Source organism: Lissotriton vulgaris, chromosome 6 (genome assembly GCF_964263255.1).
Source record: "Lissotriton vulgaris chromosome 6, aLisVul1.2, whole genome shotgun sequence".
Lineage (NCBI taxonomy): Eukaryota > Metazoa > Chordata > Amphibia > Caudata > Salamandridae > Lissotriton > Lissotriton vulgaris.
Genome location: NC_141694.1, coordinates 1,156,388,073 through 1,156,404,430, shown reverse-complemented (window position 1 = coordinate 1,156,404,430; position 16,358 = coordinate 1,156,388,073). Strand labels below are relative to the sequence as shown.

Sequence of the window (16,358 nt, the reverse complement as noted above, 5' to 3'; positions counted from 1 at the left end):
CCAATTCGGTAAATACCGATTCTTACAGAATCGGTAATTGAATTACCGATTTTCCCTACCTCTCCCCCCTTCTATTTTACCGATTCATAAATACCGAATCGGTAAAATTCGGTATTTATGAATCGGTAAAATATACTTACCTACATCTGGCCCCAAGTTATTTAACTCATTCCTTTCTCCAACAAGGATACAGTGCAAAGTGACAACAGAAGAGAAGACTATCAGACTATGAACATTCAATTTCAGCATGAGCAGTTTAGAAAAGGAAATCACCTCAACCATCATGTTTTAAACTTTCAGTTTTAACTTCCATAAACCCCCAGGGAGTCATTACTGGAATAGTAAAATTCTGATGTAATAGGATAGCGCTTAAATAAAATCTATGATTTAATCCCCCAAATAATGCACAAAACTACAGAAACAGGAATAGATGAAACAACTACAAAAACTGTGGAATATTTTATTAAATTCACAATCAAAAATACGTGATCATCGAAATTTTAATGGGAAACCTGGAGCATTTCAAAATTGAGTTTTATTCCTAAAAGACAATGCAATGTACTAGACTCTAGAATAATCCATCTGTTTTGCTCCTAATGCAAGTTCTCTTTCTGTGGAAGCATACCAGTGTTGCTTCAATAGAGGCCTTCTGTTTCTGTCCTGAGGATTTTGTTTGTGGTACTTGCACTGCACCCACAAATTAAGATAAGAATAATAACTTTCCAATTAAATATTTTTTCAAATTCGCAGATTTAAAACCTCGAATTTTCAATTGTATTTTTTACTTACATGTACCTTTAACCCCTTCACTGCGGCGGCTATTCCGCCGCAGTGCTAAGGGGGCGGGGTGACCGTGCGGCGGGTCCATGCTGGTGACGGAACCGCTCCGTCACCAGCGCGGTTGCGCTGTGCTCATGATGGAGCGGTTCCATCACGGCCCCGCCCGCTCAATGGAACGCTCAGCGCAGGTGCGGAATCTGCGCCGCACAGGCGTGCCGAGCGGGCCGTGAGGGAACCGCTCCGTCATCAGCACAGCGCGACCGCGGCTGATGACGGAGTGGTTCCGTCACCAGCAGGGGAGGGGTTAATGTGTAGATATTCATATTTAGTTTTATAAACAATCACAGACCACTTAAATAGGCTTCCAGTACCCCCAGGGGGTTCACTGATCACAAGTTAAAAACACAATTTTAAATGTGTGAAAGTGGTACCTATAAAAAAAGGACACTGTACATTCTCAGTTTGTATTAGTTATTTTGATATCTTGTCGCCTTGTTTCTGAATAACAATTTGATATTAATTTGAACTGACAAAGTTTATTTGTGGCCATGCCTCTGATGTACATGTTGGATATCGCTTGTGTACACCAGTAGAGAAACACTAATTGAATGCATTCAACTATGTTCTCAGGTGAGGATCGCTGGCTCTGTACTTTGCTGTTGCAGCAAGGCTGGAGGGTGGAATACAATGCAGCCTCTGATGCCTTCACCAGAGCACCACAGGAGTTCAAAGAGTTTTACAACCAACGGCGACGATGGGGGCCTTCCACCATGGCAAACACATGGGACCTGCTACACAATGGAAAGGAAACAGCAAACAAAAACCCTTCAATTTCTTCTCCTTTCCTATTATATCAGATAGTGACAATGGCTTCTTCCATCTTAAGCCCTGCCACAGTTTGTTTGATGATTGCAGGTAAGTGCAGCTAAAAGCCATCTCTATTTTGTTCTTCATACAAAATTAATTCTCCAGAAGAGGCTTGAGTCTAACTGTACCTTGTCCTTAATATGTGATTCAATAGGTCAAACGTTCTTTTTAGCCCTGGCATGATATCTTTAAATGTCTGTCAAAGTATTTGAAATGAAAACAACATAACTCATAAATACTACAAAGAGAGAGGCTTTGGACCAAGCCACTTCAGCCAGTGCTTTGTTGGAGTTCATTTAACCTTTTTGAACAAGGCATAGGAAGCATATATAAAGTACGACATTTGGTAAACCCTCTTTAGCCATTGCTTTTGTTATAATTGATCTATATCTCTTTTCCCTGGCTGGGATTTCACTGTTGCTCAGATGTTGTGGCTGCTGGAAGGCTTGGTGACATCATAGAATGTTTGGTGCCTGTGTGCTCAGTTAAGTGTTTCATGAACTGTTTCTATGGTAACAAGCAGAAGGCAGATTGGGGGTAGGGTTCAAATGTATGTCAATTGGAAAGGGTTCAAATGTGTAACCAATAGAAATATTGTTTGCTTTTGAATTAATGTGGGAAGGCATGTGATTTGATGATTAGATGTATATGTGTTGAAAATGAGAGGGAACGTTTGCCATTCTTTGGTTTTGGTGAGAGGTGTACAGAACAGAGATTCTGTATAAGAAAATCTAGTGTGTCTGACATACTTTTTAATCTACAAAACAATTTGAAAGGTGAGTTATTCATTTGTGACGGAATGTATGTGGTGCATTTTGATTTTAATCAGACTAATGTGTTTCTCTTGCTAAAGTGCAGGGAATACTTTTTTTTCTCTAGAATCTTATTGTGAGTGTGTGTGCATTTAGAAACCATTCTGAGATAAGCATTTGTGTATTTCATGTGTTTGCAGACAGATAACTGTGCTGTTCTCATAGTTTGGTAGAATTAGAAAACAGTCATTTTTTATGTATTTGCAAAACGAGTCAAGTTTCTACTTTAAAATGCAGTACTCCTTCTACACTATGAAATGTGTTTTGGTAAAATACAAGGGATAGTGCTGTTTGTCTAGAATCACACAGTGAGTTGTGTGCATACAGAAATCATTCTGATAGAAGCACTCTATATTAATATGTAGTAGAAAATGTTGTGCAATGTGTACAGTCACCTTATGTCTTGCAGACTAGTAAATGTGTTTTGGTAAAATGCAAGGGATATAAGCATGGGCGAATTTTGCGAATCTCGCGTTCGCAAATTTTGCGGATTTGCGAACTCGCAATCCGCAAAATCCGCAAATTCTCGCGAATTTGCGGATTGTTTTTTTTTGTGTTTGCGCGGGTTTCTGCCAGTTCGCGAGGGTTTTTTACACTTTCGCAAATTGCGAACTTACCTGTCGGGTCGCAAGTTTCGCGAACTTGTTGTTTCTACGTGTCCAGCCTGTTTGGGACACTCTTCTTCATCACTGCCACTCTCTGTCACCACTGCCACTCTCTGACTACTCATGCCATCCTCTGGCCCACCCATGCCACCCTCTGTTTCATCACAGCACCCTCTGGTTGTCCAGTCAGTGTACATTATTGTGGCAACGCAAGCACACCTTCCCTGCCTCAAGTGACCTGAATTAATTTGGGGCTGATTAATGTGTCACAGAATATTTTTTTAGCTGGCACCTGCTTCCTTAGTGCTTCCTGATTTGTCATGTGCTTATCTAGGTTCCTGATCGATACTGTGACCTTATGCCCCTATTCGGCTATAAATCCATTTATTCCCTATATTGGCATAACCGTTCAAGTGCGATTTTCTGTAAAGTCATCTCTGGCCTCACACGAGCAGAGCCACAGAGCCACATTCCAGCATGACTCTCTGCTACTTCCTTTGCGACCAATTAGTGCAATGACAGAGCAGCAGTCACTATCTGATATTCCTAGATAACACTCCGAGTTCTTCAACAAGATAAAAACTTAGCAAACCTGGAAATCCCCGCTTGCTATGTTTTGATTAGTAATAGAACTCTAATGAGCAACTGATAGCTGCCACTTCCTAGTGACATCTTTAATTGACGTCTTATGTCCAGCAAACTTGCGTCAAACCCGGCACCTGTCAGGTATAAATATTACCAACGTTGCCTTAAGCAATACGAAGCTGTGAGCTGTGAGAGCGAAGCTAACTGCTGTTGAGCGTTGCCTGTCGCTGCAGCCTGCTATCCTGTGGTGGTGAAGCTACTGATTACCATTATCGCCGCTACAGCGCGAACTATGGTGCAGTACGCTTGAGGAGCCGTGCAGCCGTCCTCTGCGAAGACATCCAGCCCAGCTGCCCGCGGACGCTGTCACCCCTCCTTCCTCCAGACGCGCTGAGAGAAGTCGCTGCCTTTCTCGTGCAGAGAAATCCAGTCCCGGCGCTTCCGGTTTACCCTCGCGGGTGACTGGGATATCGAGAGAGACCCCTGAAGGAGATACCAATCCTCCATCATTCTATTCAGAGGTATGGTGTTGACTAAACCCTTAGACGAGAATTCTTGAAACAAACCTTGGCAAAACCAACTTAACTTAAGCTACTTACTTACTCCCCTTCTCACGTGTTAGGCTTAGGTCAGGCACACTGGGGTAGGCTTAGTTAGAAGCACCAGTTGAGTATGTTAGCCTAATGTATATATGACTGTATATATGTTTTATTACTTTTAAACCATTGTATGGCTAAGAAACCATATCAATGCTTTTACAGTTCTATTTCGCAATCCTTATCTTACTGTACGTACTTTTTATAATAACAGTTATTGCAATTGTGGCAATACCTTTCTCTTGTACGAGAAGAAAGACTGTTCAATAAATGTTAACCTTTATTGATACACGCCCGTCTCTCTATTCTCTACATACTGTGAAAGTAAACTGCACTAGACTGACTGAGTGAAATCTATGTCTATTGTTTCACACGACCCTAGAGATTGACTCTTGATCTGAGGAGCAAAGTTGTCATGTTGCACGGTTGTTGGAAAACTGAATCCCTTCTTGTCTGTGCCAAGGAAGCTGATCACTTCCTATGCAGAGAAGAAAGTTTCCAGTGACCTCTGAGCTAGTTGGTAACACAACCCAATTAAGTTTAGCATAGTCAGTGGAGGCCTGGAATATAAGCAGTTCCACGTCGATACTACTGTTTATGTTATTCCAATGCGCAGGGCCTAGTGGGAAACTAGGAACTACACTACATGGCGCCCAAACGTTTGGTAAGGCGATAAACTAACGCAAGACTTATAGAGTAACTCAGTCGTGCATATTTCACACCCCTTTCTCCCGTAAATACTCCAATAGACGTCTGGAGTGGGTGAAAGGTTAAAATCCGCCCGACCTTAGTAGGAAGAGATTCCTATGTAAAGCTCTGGTTTATTCAACGTTGAAGGATACAGTGTTCCAAAATATTGTGCATCTAATCTTTGTCTCCTTGGAGACCTACTCTGCAAAGCCTGCATTTTTAAAATGACAGACAGTGAAGAAGAAAGGGAAGCAGTTAGACTGGCAGCCCAACTAATAGAGGAAGACACGAGTCTCCTAGACACAGACCCGGATGCTATTATCATCCCGGTCCAGTTAAGAAGATCTATAACTTTAAAACTTATAGAACACGGACTGACACCTCAAGGTGGTACAGTAATTTTCGTGATAGAGGCTCACGAGTATCGGCAGACAGAGGTATTCTATTCATGGATAAACTTTCCAGCGGTAAACGCTATAACACAAGAGTTTCACTATTACAAAATAGAGGAACCTCCGGATGAGTACGCCCCTTTCGAGGAGGTTGAAATTCCACTTAAATTTCAAGAGCACCTGCTCTGGTTTAATGGCGCCCTAAAACACAATGATCACATAACCAGGCTCGGTCCACTAGGTAGACCAGGAGCCACGTGGCCGGTTCTAGCCAGCTACACACCACATCCTGACATTATAAAAATGTCTAGAGAAGAGCTGTTAGTACAGCTAAACACATTAATAAAAATACATAGGCAATTAGTCCAATATGTAATACGGACTGCAACAGTCCAGCCAGCTGTTAATTCACACCAGCTGACCCCTCATCAGGGGAACACAAATAAAATTACACCACAGAACATACAGTCATGTCTTGGTAAAACACCCGTAAAACGGGAACAAATTCCTTTCTGGTTAGCCCAGAAAATCACTCAAATAGAGGCAGTATTTCCTGATACTACCCCTATTGAGAAACACAGAATCTTGACCATCTGCCTTCCTATGGGAATCGCACCACACGTGGAGGACTGCGACACTTGGGGTACAGTCTTTGCTTCCATTTACACAAAAACACACGGTGTTCCGTCTATGGCGGTAATACCAGACGTGCTAAAGCAGATTCAAAATGAATTCGGTCCAGAACCCGCTTTAAATCTAGGTATGAAATTACTGAAAGACTTCAAGCAGGTCACGGCTATATTATTAGCCAATGTAAAGGGAGAAGCAGCATCTGTGGCGATTCGCCAGAAGTTGAAGGAAACAGATATAAAAGATCCTGTTGAGCTTGCAAAAATCATAGAAAAATGCTATGAAGAATTAGGTAGAGACAGCTTGGGTGGGAAACCAGTTAAGCCCCAACTGCTCGAAAATCCTGAAAAATTATTTATTAAAAATAATTTAAACACTCCTAAAAAGAGCTGGGATGGAAATAAACAATCCACTCCCAAGGAAAAAGTTTTCCAGTCCAGAGGAAGGTCTCCTCGACGGAGGGAAAGAACTCCGACTCGAGAACGCCAGTCTCCCCAACGGGAGCACTCTGAGAAAAGATATAACCTTAGAAATAGGGATAATCTGAAAAAACCTGATAGATATCAAAGTATTGATACACGTCCCTCTCGATCTTTTCCACAGAATTCGGAAAGAAGAGGACGGTCAGACCCAGGAGAGCACACCAAGTCCAAAGACAAGGAACCTGCTCAAAATAAGAAATCTCAATTTCCTAAAAAGAAGGTAGCCAGTATTAGAGTAATAAACCATGCCGAGAATACTGAGGACACAGTTGAAAAACGGGGAGTGGGCATTGACAATGTTGGACAGTGCAGCAGAAATCAGTATAGCGCGCAAGATCTTGATGAGTCATCTGGAGACAGTGGACACGAATGAATACATTCAGGTTGAAACTACCGACGCCAGGCTTAGCGAGCCCCATAAAATATACGAAATAACATTGCGTATAGAGGGTGATAAGACTAGGAAAATTAAGGGTCTATTTTGGGATAAGCTCTCAAAAGGCTATGATATTCTGTTAGCTGAAAAAGATTGGCCCCCGGAGTTTGTCAGGGAGTGCCCTCGTGGCGAAGAAGTGATTATGCCTGCCTTCTCGAATCACATACCGATTCACAAAAAATACACATATGCAAGGAAATGGGCTGTAGCCCAGGCACCTGCATTGTATAAAAATCATGTAGGATGGGATGAGGATTCTCCGCCTCACAAAATCCAACTAAAAAGTGAACCAACTGCCCAACGGCAGTATCCCATAAAGCAAGAAGCTAAAAAACAGGTCAGGGAGATCTTAGATCAACTTGAGTACCAGGGGGTGATTGAAACATGCACCTCTCAAATGAACAATCCTTTGTTTCCTGTCTCCAAGCCAGACAATTCATATCGTCTAGTTTTGGACTACAGACACCTTAATACATGTTGCAAAACTTTTGCAGTACAAAACTCGCATAGTGCAGCCCTAATGAATAATATAGTTAGGAAAAAATATAAAACGACATTAGACATTTCTAATGGTTTCTTTTGTCAAAACATTGCACCAGAAAGCAGATACTTGACCGCTTTCTCTGCATTTGGGTCACAGAAAAAATTCTGTCGACTCCCACAGGGGTTCAAGAACAGCCCAGGACTATTCTCAGCTAGGGTAACAGAGTTACTACAAATCTATGATGATGAAGCATTATCTTACGTAGATGATATTTATCTCACAGACGACGACTTGGATACTCACTTGAAAAGAGTGAACACCATTATACTTGGGTTCGCAGCAGATGGTTACAAATTCAACTTTAAAAAGTCTCGAATTGCCCATCTGACAGTACTGTTTTTAGGGTACGAATTATCAAGTGAAGGGAAAAGCCTAGCGGACAACTTCTTAGAGAAGTGCGCTGTACTCCAAGCTCCAAAAACGCTGAAGAATTTACAATCCATACTAGGTTTTCTGAATTTCGGAAGAACTTACATCCTAAATTACGCAGAGAGGGTTAAACCTCTCTACGAACTAATTAAACCTGATTTAAAACAAATCAATTGGACTCAAAAACACACAGAAATTTTGAGATCACTGCAAACAGACATGTTAGCAAAAACAAAATTAGATACACGTGACAACACGATCGATCTTGTAATCCGAGTCATCCCAGGAAGATGCGGATTCACGTACCTGACCTCTAATGAGGGAGAAAAGGTACCAATTTCAATTAAATCTCACTTGTACACACAAGCAGAAAAAGCATTCAGTCGCACAGAAAGAACTGTGAACGCAGTGCAAATCGCATTAGCAAATGAACGAGAACTAGCACACGGCAAACGGATTAATATCCTTACAGCGGAATCCGCCTTCGAAGCGCTATTCAGCCCAGTAAACCTGCCTACAGTGTCACTGGATCCGAAATGGATACAGTGCATAGATTCTCTAGGAGCGGAAGACGTGAAATACTATTTCGCCCCGCAATACAAAGAACTGAATGATTTAGAATATGAAGAAGAATATCCTCTGCCAATCGAAATCCTGCCTCTCCCACAATACGCATGTATAATCTATACAGATAGCTTTGTACAGCATTTCAATGTAGAGAGTAAATCCTACAATGCAGCATGTGCGATCATTAAAGGTCGTTGGCTGTGCGGTAAATTCAGACCGAAAGTAACAAAAACTGAATCTGTAAGAAACTGTTCGGTTCAGAGAACTGAAATCAGATCTTTAAAGATGGCGCTCGAAAATGCAGAACGCGAATTCCCCACACTTATAGTGTGCAATTCTCATTTTTGCGTCAACTCTTACAACAATAAACTGCAGAGTTGGATCGAAAACGACTACAAAGATGACACAGGTGCCACAATAAAGCATAAATTGCTCTGGGAACAAGTAGCTCTTTTACACAAAGAACTACAAAAGACTCACGTGATTCACGCACAGAGTCTTCAACGTGATGGCGTTCACGTTGTAGGGAATTCATTGGCTAATACAGCCACCGCGGAAGTAACTAAACCGGCTTCCGTAGCCACAAAAAAGCGTACAGATAAGTACATAGACGGGGAAACCATGCTGGCAGTAAAAACGACCGTAAAAGGCGACTGTGCAGCACTACCCGTAAACTATCCACTCAATGATGCATACATAATCGATGCAAACTCCGTTCCTTTTGCTCGAATACCTGGAGTGGGGGATAGAGTAATTCCAAACACGAACAGGAGAATATTTTTAATAGCAGACGCACACATGGGTTTGGGTCTACGGCACAGAGAGATCAAGGAATCACTGACTGAATTACAATCAGTATTCTGGTGGCCGGGAATGAGTGTAGAACACCAAATATATGCAAACAACTGTGAAAACTGTAATAGGGATCGCAGTAGCGAACCTTGCTACCGGCTACCAGTCAGAAAGAGCGTAACGCTGCCTACACCCCCATCCTGCGTCCTATTAATAGTTAAGACGAAAAGCACTTAAAAAATGAGGTCCCCAGCGCTCGGCTGACGCTAGAACGGTTATAAAAGATTTGCGAGTCTTTATCGGCACATACGCAATTACCTCGTTCCATTCTGACCAGGGTCCTGCTTTCAGCTCTCGAGCCTATAAGGAGGCCATGGCCAGCATGGGAATTGGGTTGCGGTATTCTTGTCCGTCGCACCCCGAAGGGAATAGTGTGGTAGAAAGAAAAAACCGGGACATAAAGCAATCTATAACGGCGAAGGTATTAGGTTCAGGCGCTGGGTGGGTCAAACATTTAATAAGTGTCCAGACTAGTCTTAACAACATGCCAAGAAATTCTCTAAAAGGTTTCAGCCCATACGAACTATTGTTCGGAATTAGAATGAACGTTCAGGACCTCGATAGTCAGATGTCAGTGGTACAAGAAGAAACAACGCAGTTTGATGTAAAAGACCGTTTGGCTGTTTTACAGGAACTGAATGAAACAAGAAAATCATTAAGCAACATAAAGTTAAAGCAACAGCCAAATACCACTGACGAGGCACCACCCGCAACAGCCCCAGCAAGGCCTGTCTGGATTCCAAAGATTGGGGATCTAGTCAGAGAAAAGATCGCGGTTAAGAAGGAATTTGGGCCTTCTTACAGAAAAGCAGTACCTGTCTTAGCAGTCACCGGAACAAGATCAGTTGTGCTACCGCCCCTTGCTGGTAAAAAGGAGAACAGAGTCGTGTCCATCGACCTGGTAAAACCACAAGCATGTGGCCTATAATCAACAGTAGGCCCAGTGGACTCCCAAGAAACAACAGAATACCCAAACTTGCAACAATCCAAGAGGTTCAAACTGAAAGACTAATCACATTCGATCAGCCTGCAGTGCACAATGAAGGACTATGCAATAATGCCATGGAACTCGTGCCTCTTGAAACACAGATTGAAACAGTTCGTCAAGAAACAACACCAGTCTACACTAATGTGGCATCAGAAAGTGCTACCGAGAGACAGATTGAAAGAACAATCCCATCAATTGACAGAACTGCCTCTGGTTATTTCATCAACTTCGACAACTTCTCTGAAGATGAAAATGACCCCGAAGTGATGCCAGAAACAAAAAAGTCTTTTAAAGAAAAAGCAACGGAACTCTTTCAACAACTGAAGGAAATCTACCTCATTTCCCCTTGGCTAGAGTTCTGGTTCGGTCTAGGTGTATTTTTCCTCCTACTTTGGCTCATCATGGTACTGTGTTTGGGAAAATTCATTGAAGGAAAATATATTACAATGGACACAGCAAGTCAGAACATCAACCTAGTCCTGAAACCACACAGATCATCCCACGTGAAGAAAAGAGAACTGTCAACAGTAAATGTCACAGCAATTCCAATACCTGGTGGGGTAGTATGGGAGAAAACAGACTATGAGATCTATGGTCCGGTCGAAATCCTGAAGTATCCTCATCAACTAAAGGTTTCCTTAAGTGACTTTGTGACACCTAGTACATTCTCTGATGATTGGGACTTTAACAGTATTAATGACATGATGTCTGATTTAGTAATGTCAGCTAGATTCACAGATCATGATTATTTACAAGGTTCATCTAGTTATGAACAGTTATTCTGTTACACCCACTATGGGGATCATTACTTGCATAAATCTGCACAGCCTAGAAATGTTTTTATGTATAATCAATGGGAACATTGTTCTACACCACCTAAAAGCAGTTCTAAAGCATTTTTTGAGAAATTCAAATACTTCTCAGGGTTTAACACCAGTGATGCAGAAACGTTTTATTATAAACTGTTAGATAAAACAGGCATGAAAACAATGCTGACAAATTCTAAATTGATATATTCAGAAGCATTTTATGACAAAATGATGACATTTGGTTTTGATTATTGGAAAAATAATATTGAAACAAAATCAATTTGGGGTACAAAAGATTGGCAGGTGCAAGGCATAGAAGCACTGTTTAGAACCTGCATGATACCTGAACAAATGTTGTTTTTAAATGACACTGTACACCAAACATCTTGTCTTGGCCTAGCTAAGATCAAAGACCTTAAAACACCGTCTATTCCGAAGCCAATAGCTGAAAATGCAACAGCTGATATTGAGTTAGACGTGTCACACATTTTACATTTCAACAGAACACATCCTGATTGGAAAAAGTGGTTAATCTGGCCTACAGACACAAATAGCTGTCAAGATAGGTTCCTGAACAAAACACAGGGTTTAAAAATGACCAGATTAGACTCAAGATATTCCCAGAGACAACATCCAGGAATTATAACCACATACAGTGTAGGTAAACTCTGCCTAGAATGGCTAACTACATCCACACTGGCTGAAATTAAGCAACACTTGTCTTTATTAAAAGATGGTGCTGATTTGCGCGACTTCATTCTTGGTCCACGCAAACAGCGTCAAAAGCGTTTCATAGCGACCAGCATCTATGCTGCTTACAACGAGGCTTGGAAAGTAAAGCAAATTGAAACTGCTGAAAAGATACGAGAAATTGATCGTATTAATTTGGAAAAATCACTTTCTGTAGTAGACAATGGGTTAATGACTCTGTCTTCCAGAATCAACAAATTGCCCCGTGCATTTCGTACAAATGCTCGACCAACTCCTTAACATGTCTAGTGCTACAAGCATCCCAGGCATATTTAAGACAGTCTTTACGGGACTGCTAACACCCTTCCAGGCAATTTTGGGAATCTTTCCTAATTTTGTGCACTCCATCTTTGGTGGTATTCCACTATTTTTTGGACTCATCGCAGGGATTCTATTTTTGACCATCCTGCTACGTTATGGCAAGCCTCGGCTCAGACATAGCTCCCATGGGAATGGAAGAAACAATCCTAGCAATGCGCTACAGGGACAGGATAACTAACGTCCTCGGATTGGCCAGGCTGAGAGATCTAAACATGACCTGGTTCCTTTCATTCAGACCGATATGGCAAATTTGCATTTTACCTGTGCTACGGTGTATGCTTTGCGGCGAGGAATGCGTGTTGGACATCTGTCTTTCACTTCCATCAGCAGTACCAATGGACGTCGATACTTTGCTCAGTCCAATAACGGCTCACGCATTGTGTTGTCCCCAGCGGCTACCAATCCTGATGACGGCATTCGTGGAGACTCCTGTACTACAGCCAAGTGGTAACAGTGGAGCGAGTGACAAAAGCAACATCATCCAGGTACAACGTTCTGTGAGCATTGCTGATCCTGCATTCGATGACAGCAATCATTCTCACACCTGCCAAGTTTCAGCGCTATCTAATTTGGTTGAACTATCACCTGATTTTGTAGACCAATTCTTTGCGAGCCTGTCTGATACGATGTTCTCACCCACAGAGAAACAATAACTTTTGAGAAGCTTTCCGACACACAGCGTTCCCATGAACTCTGTATTCGGCCTTCAGTTTTGATCAACATAAAACTGCCAGGAGCTTTGGTAAACTGATTTTTCTTTGAATTGGACAATTTTTTTAAAAAATTGACCCTCTCTTTTTGGCACGAACAATTCTTTGCTTAACGTAAAAACTATTCTTAGAGAACAGAAGCTTCACACTTCTATTTCTAAACACATCTAGAGACATAATAACATAACACCAGCCTCTAGCACACATATTATTACAATGCATTTTTATGTGATGATTTATCTCGCATTTCTTCTGTCAGAGATACTTCATGTGTAATTCTTTTGCATAATCGTTCATTGACTTCATATGCAATACCTTTTGAATGATTACTATGCTTTAAAAAAACGTACAGTACCTAAATTCCATGTATTACAAGTACGCCTATTTCGAATGCATTTATGTATTTTGGGGTGGGCTATGTTACACAATGTTACACATACATCTAATTGCTTAGTTTTAGTAATTTTGATGGACATGAATTCGTGGAGTGGGTGTCATGTGCTTATCTAGGTTCCTGATCGATACTGTGACCTTATGCCCCTATTCGGCTATAAATCCATTTATTCCCTATATTGGCATAACCGTTCAAGTGCGATTTTCTGTAAAGTCATCTCTGGCCTCACACGAGCAGAGCCACAGAGCCACATTCCAGCATGACTCTCTGCTACTTCCTTTGCGACCAATTAGTGCAATGACAGAGCAGCAGTCACTATCTGATATTCCTAGATAACACTCCGAGTTCTTCAACAAGATAAAAACTTAGCAAACCTGGAAATCCCCGCTTGCTATGTTTTGATTAGTAATAGAACTCTAATGAGCAACTGATAGCTGCCACTTCCTAGTGACATCTTTAATTGACGTCTTATGTCCAGCAAACTTGCGTCAAACCCGGCACCTGTCAGGTATAAATATTACCAACGTTGCCTTAAGCAATACGAAGCTGTGAGCTGTGAGAGCGAAGCTAACTGCTGTTGAGCGTTGCCTGTCGCTGCAGCCTGCTATCCTGTGGTGGTGAAGCTACTGATTACCATTATCGCCGCTACAGCGCGAACTATGGTGCAGTACGCTTGAGGAGCCGTGCAGCCGTCCTCTGCGAAGACATCCAGCCCAGCTGCCCGCGGACGCTGTCACCCCTCCTTCCTCCAGACGCGCTGAGAGAAGTCGCTGCCTTTCTCGTGCAGAGAAATCCAGTCCCGGCGCTTCCGGTTTACCCTCGCGGGTGACTGGGATATCGAGAGAGACCCCTGAAGGAGATACCAATCCTCCATCATTCTATTCAGAGGTATGGTGTTGACTAAACCCTTAGACGAGAATTCTTGAAACAAACCTTGGCAAAACCAACTTAACTTAAGCTACTTACTTACTCCCCTTCTCACGTGTTAGGCTTAGGTCAGGCACACTGGGGTAGGCTTAGTTAGAAGCACCAGTTGAGTATGTTAGCCTAATGTATATATGACTGTATATATGTTTTATTACTTTTAAACCATTGTATGGCTAAGAAACCATATCAATGCTTTTACAGTTCTATTTCGCAATCCTTATCTTACTGTACGTACTTTTTATAATAACAGTTATTGCAATTGTGGCAATACCTTTCTCTTGTACGAGAAGAAAGACTGTTCAATAAATGTTAACCTTTATTGATACACGCCCGTCTCTCTATTCTCTACATACTGTGAAAGTAAACTGCACTAGACTGACTGAGTGAAATCTATGTCTATTGTTTCACACGACCCTAGAGATTGACTCTTGATCTGAGGAGCAAAGTTGTCATGTTGCACGGTTGTTGGAAAACTGAATCCCTTCTTGTCTGTGCCAAGGAAGCTGATCACTTCCTATGCAGAGAAGAAAGTTTCCAGTGACCTCTGAGCTAGTTGGTAACACAACCCAATTAAGTTTAGCATAGTCAGTGGAGGCCTGGAATATAAGCAGTTCCACGTCGATACTACTGTTTATGTTATTCCAATGCGCAGGGCCTAGTGGGAAACTAGGAACTACACTACAGATTAGTGATCTTTTGTACTTGCTAAGTGCTTTCATTGTTGCAAAATTAGTTACAACACCTGCCCTGCCCCAACTGACAATAATGAATTAGGGGCTGATTAATGGATTTGAACTTCCAGCCTGGCTCCTGCTTGTCTCCCTTAGCTGTAATTCAGGACCTTTGTGGCATATGTGTAACTATTCTGAGGTTCAGAGCAGGGTCACATAATAGTTGCAACTGGCAACTGAACTCTGGAGGGGCCCCTCAGGAAGCACTACAGGAAATGGCTACTAATGATGAGCCTGAACTTTTGAACCTGGTAAGTAGTTTCAGTTTTGCTAAGATCGTATTTCTGCAATTTTGCACTTATTCGCGGGGCGCGAAGTTGTACTGGGAAGCCGCGAACTCACGCGAACAGTGCGAGCAGTGCGAGCAAAATCCGCTGCTCGCGGATTTGCGGATTTTGCGGGAGATTCGCGAATCTCGCGGATTGCGAATTTACCGAAAATCCGCAAAATCCGTGAGCGAAACGGATTTTCCGCCCATGCTTAAAGGGATAGTGTTGCTTGTCTAGAATCACACAGTGAGTCTGTGTGCATTTAGGAATCACTCTGAGAGAAGCATTTTGGTACTTCATGTGTTTGCTGACATGTAATTGATTAAAAATGTATTGTTTTCTCACATTTTGGTAGAATTAGAAAATAGTCATTGGTTATGTGGTTCCAAAATGAGTTTAGCTTTAATAGTAAAATGCAGTAATGAAATATGTGGAATGGATGCTTGATGTATTTGCAGACACATAAGTACATGTACTGTTGAGGTGAGCCAGGCTTTAGGGCACGCAGTGCTTGAAACTCCTATGCACTATGCATAAAGTAGTCTAACCACCTTCACACTTGTGTTTCCTGCCTACATTTCCCAAGCAGTATTTATACACTCCATTTATAAGAAATACTGTTATTTGTCTAGAATCACACTGTGAGTCAGTGTCCATTTGGGAAAATTGAGAGAGAATGATTTGGGTTGGTTGATGTGTTTGCAGACAAATAGGTACATGTACTCTTGCAGTGACACTACCCCCAGCAAGACCCCCTACACTACACAAACACCACTGCACTACCCTAAACCCTACATCTACCCCCAGCACGACCACCTACACTACCCATTCACCACTGCACTACCCTAAACCCTAAAACACTACTCGAGCACGACCCCCTACACTACCAAAAACACCATTGCACTACCCTAAACCTTAAATCTACCCCAGAACAACCTCCTACACTTCCCAAACACCACTGTACTACCCTAGAACACTCCTCAGCACGATCACCTACACTACACAAACACCATTGCACTAACATAAACCCTAAATCTACCCCCAGCATGACAACTTACACTACACATTCACCACTGTACTACCCTAAAAAAACACCCCAGCATGACCCCCTACACTACCCAAATACCATTGCACTACCCTAAACCTTAAATCTACCCCAGCGCGACCTCCTACACTGCCCAAACACCACTGCACTACCCTAGAACACTACCCCAGCATGAACCCCTACACTACCCAAACACCATTGCACTAC

At 42.2% G+C, this 16,358-nt stretch overlaps 1 protein-coding gene across 1 annotated transcript in view; it reads left to right on the top strand.

Moving 5' to 3' along the window:
- The window catches only part of LOC147708561 (chitin synthase chs-2-like), a 709,679-nt gene that overhangs the window by 468,041 nt on the left and 225,280 nt on the right, over positions 1–16,358 (top strand). Inside the window, exon 11 of the mRNA XM_086925750.1 lies at positions 1,411–1,695. Coding sequence (XP_086781876.1) covers positions 1,411–1,695 — 285 coding nt within the window. The remainder of the gene's footprint in view (positions 1–1,410; positions 1,696–16,358) is intronic.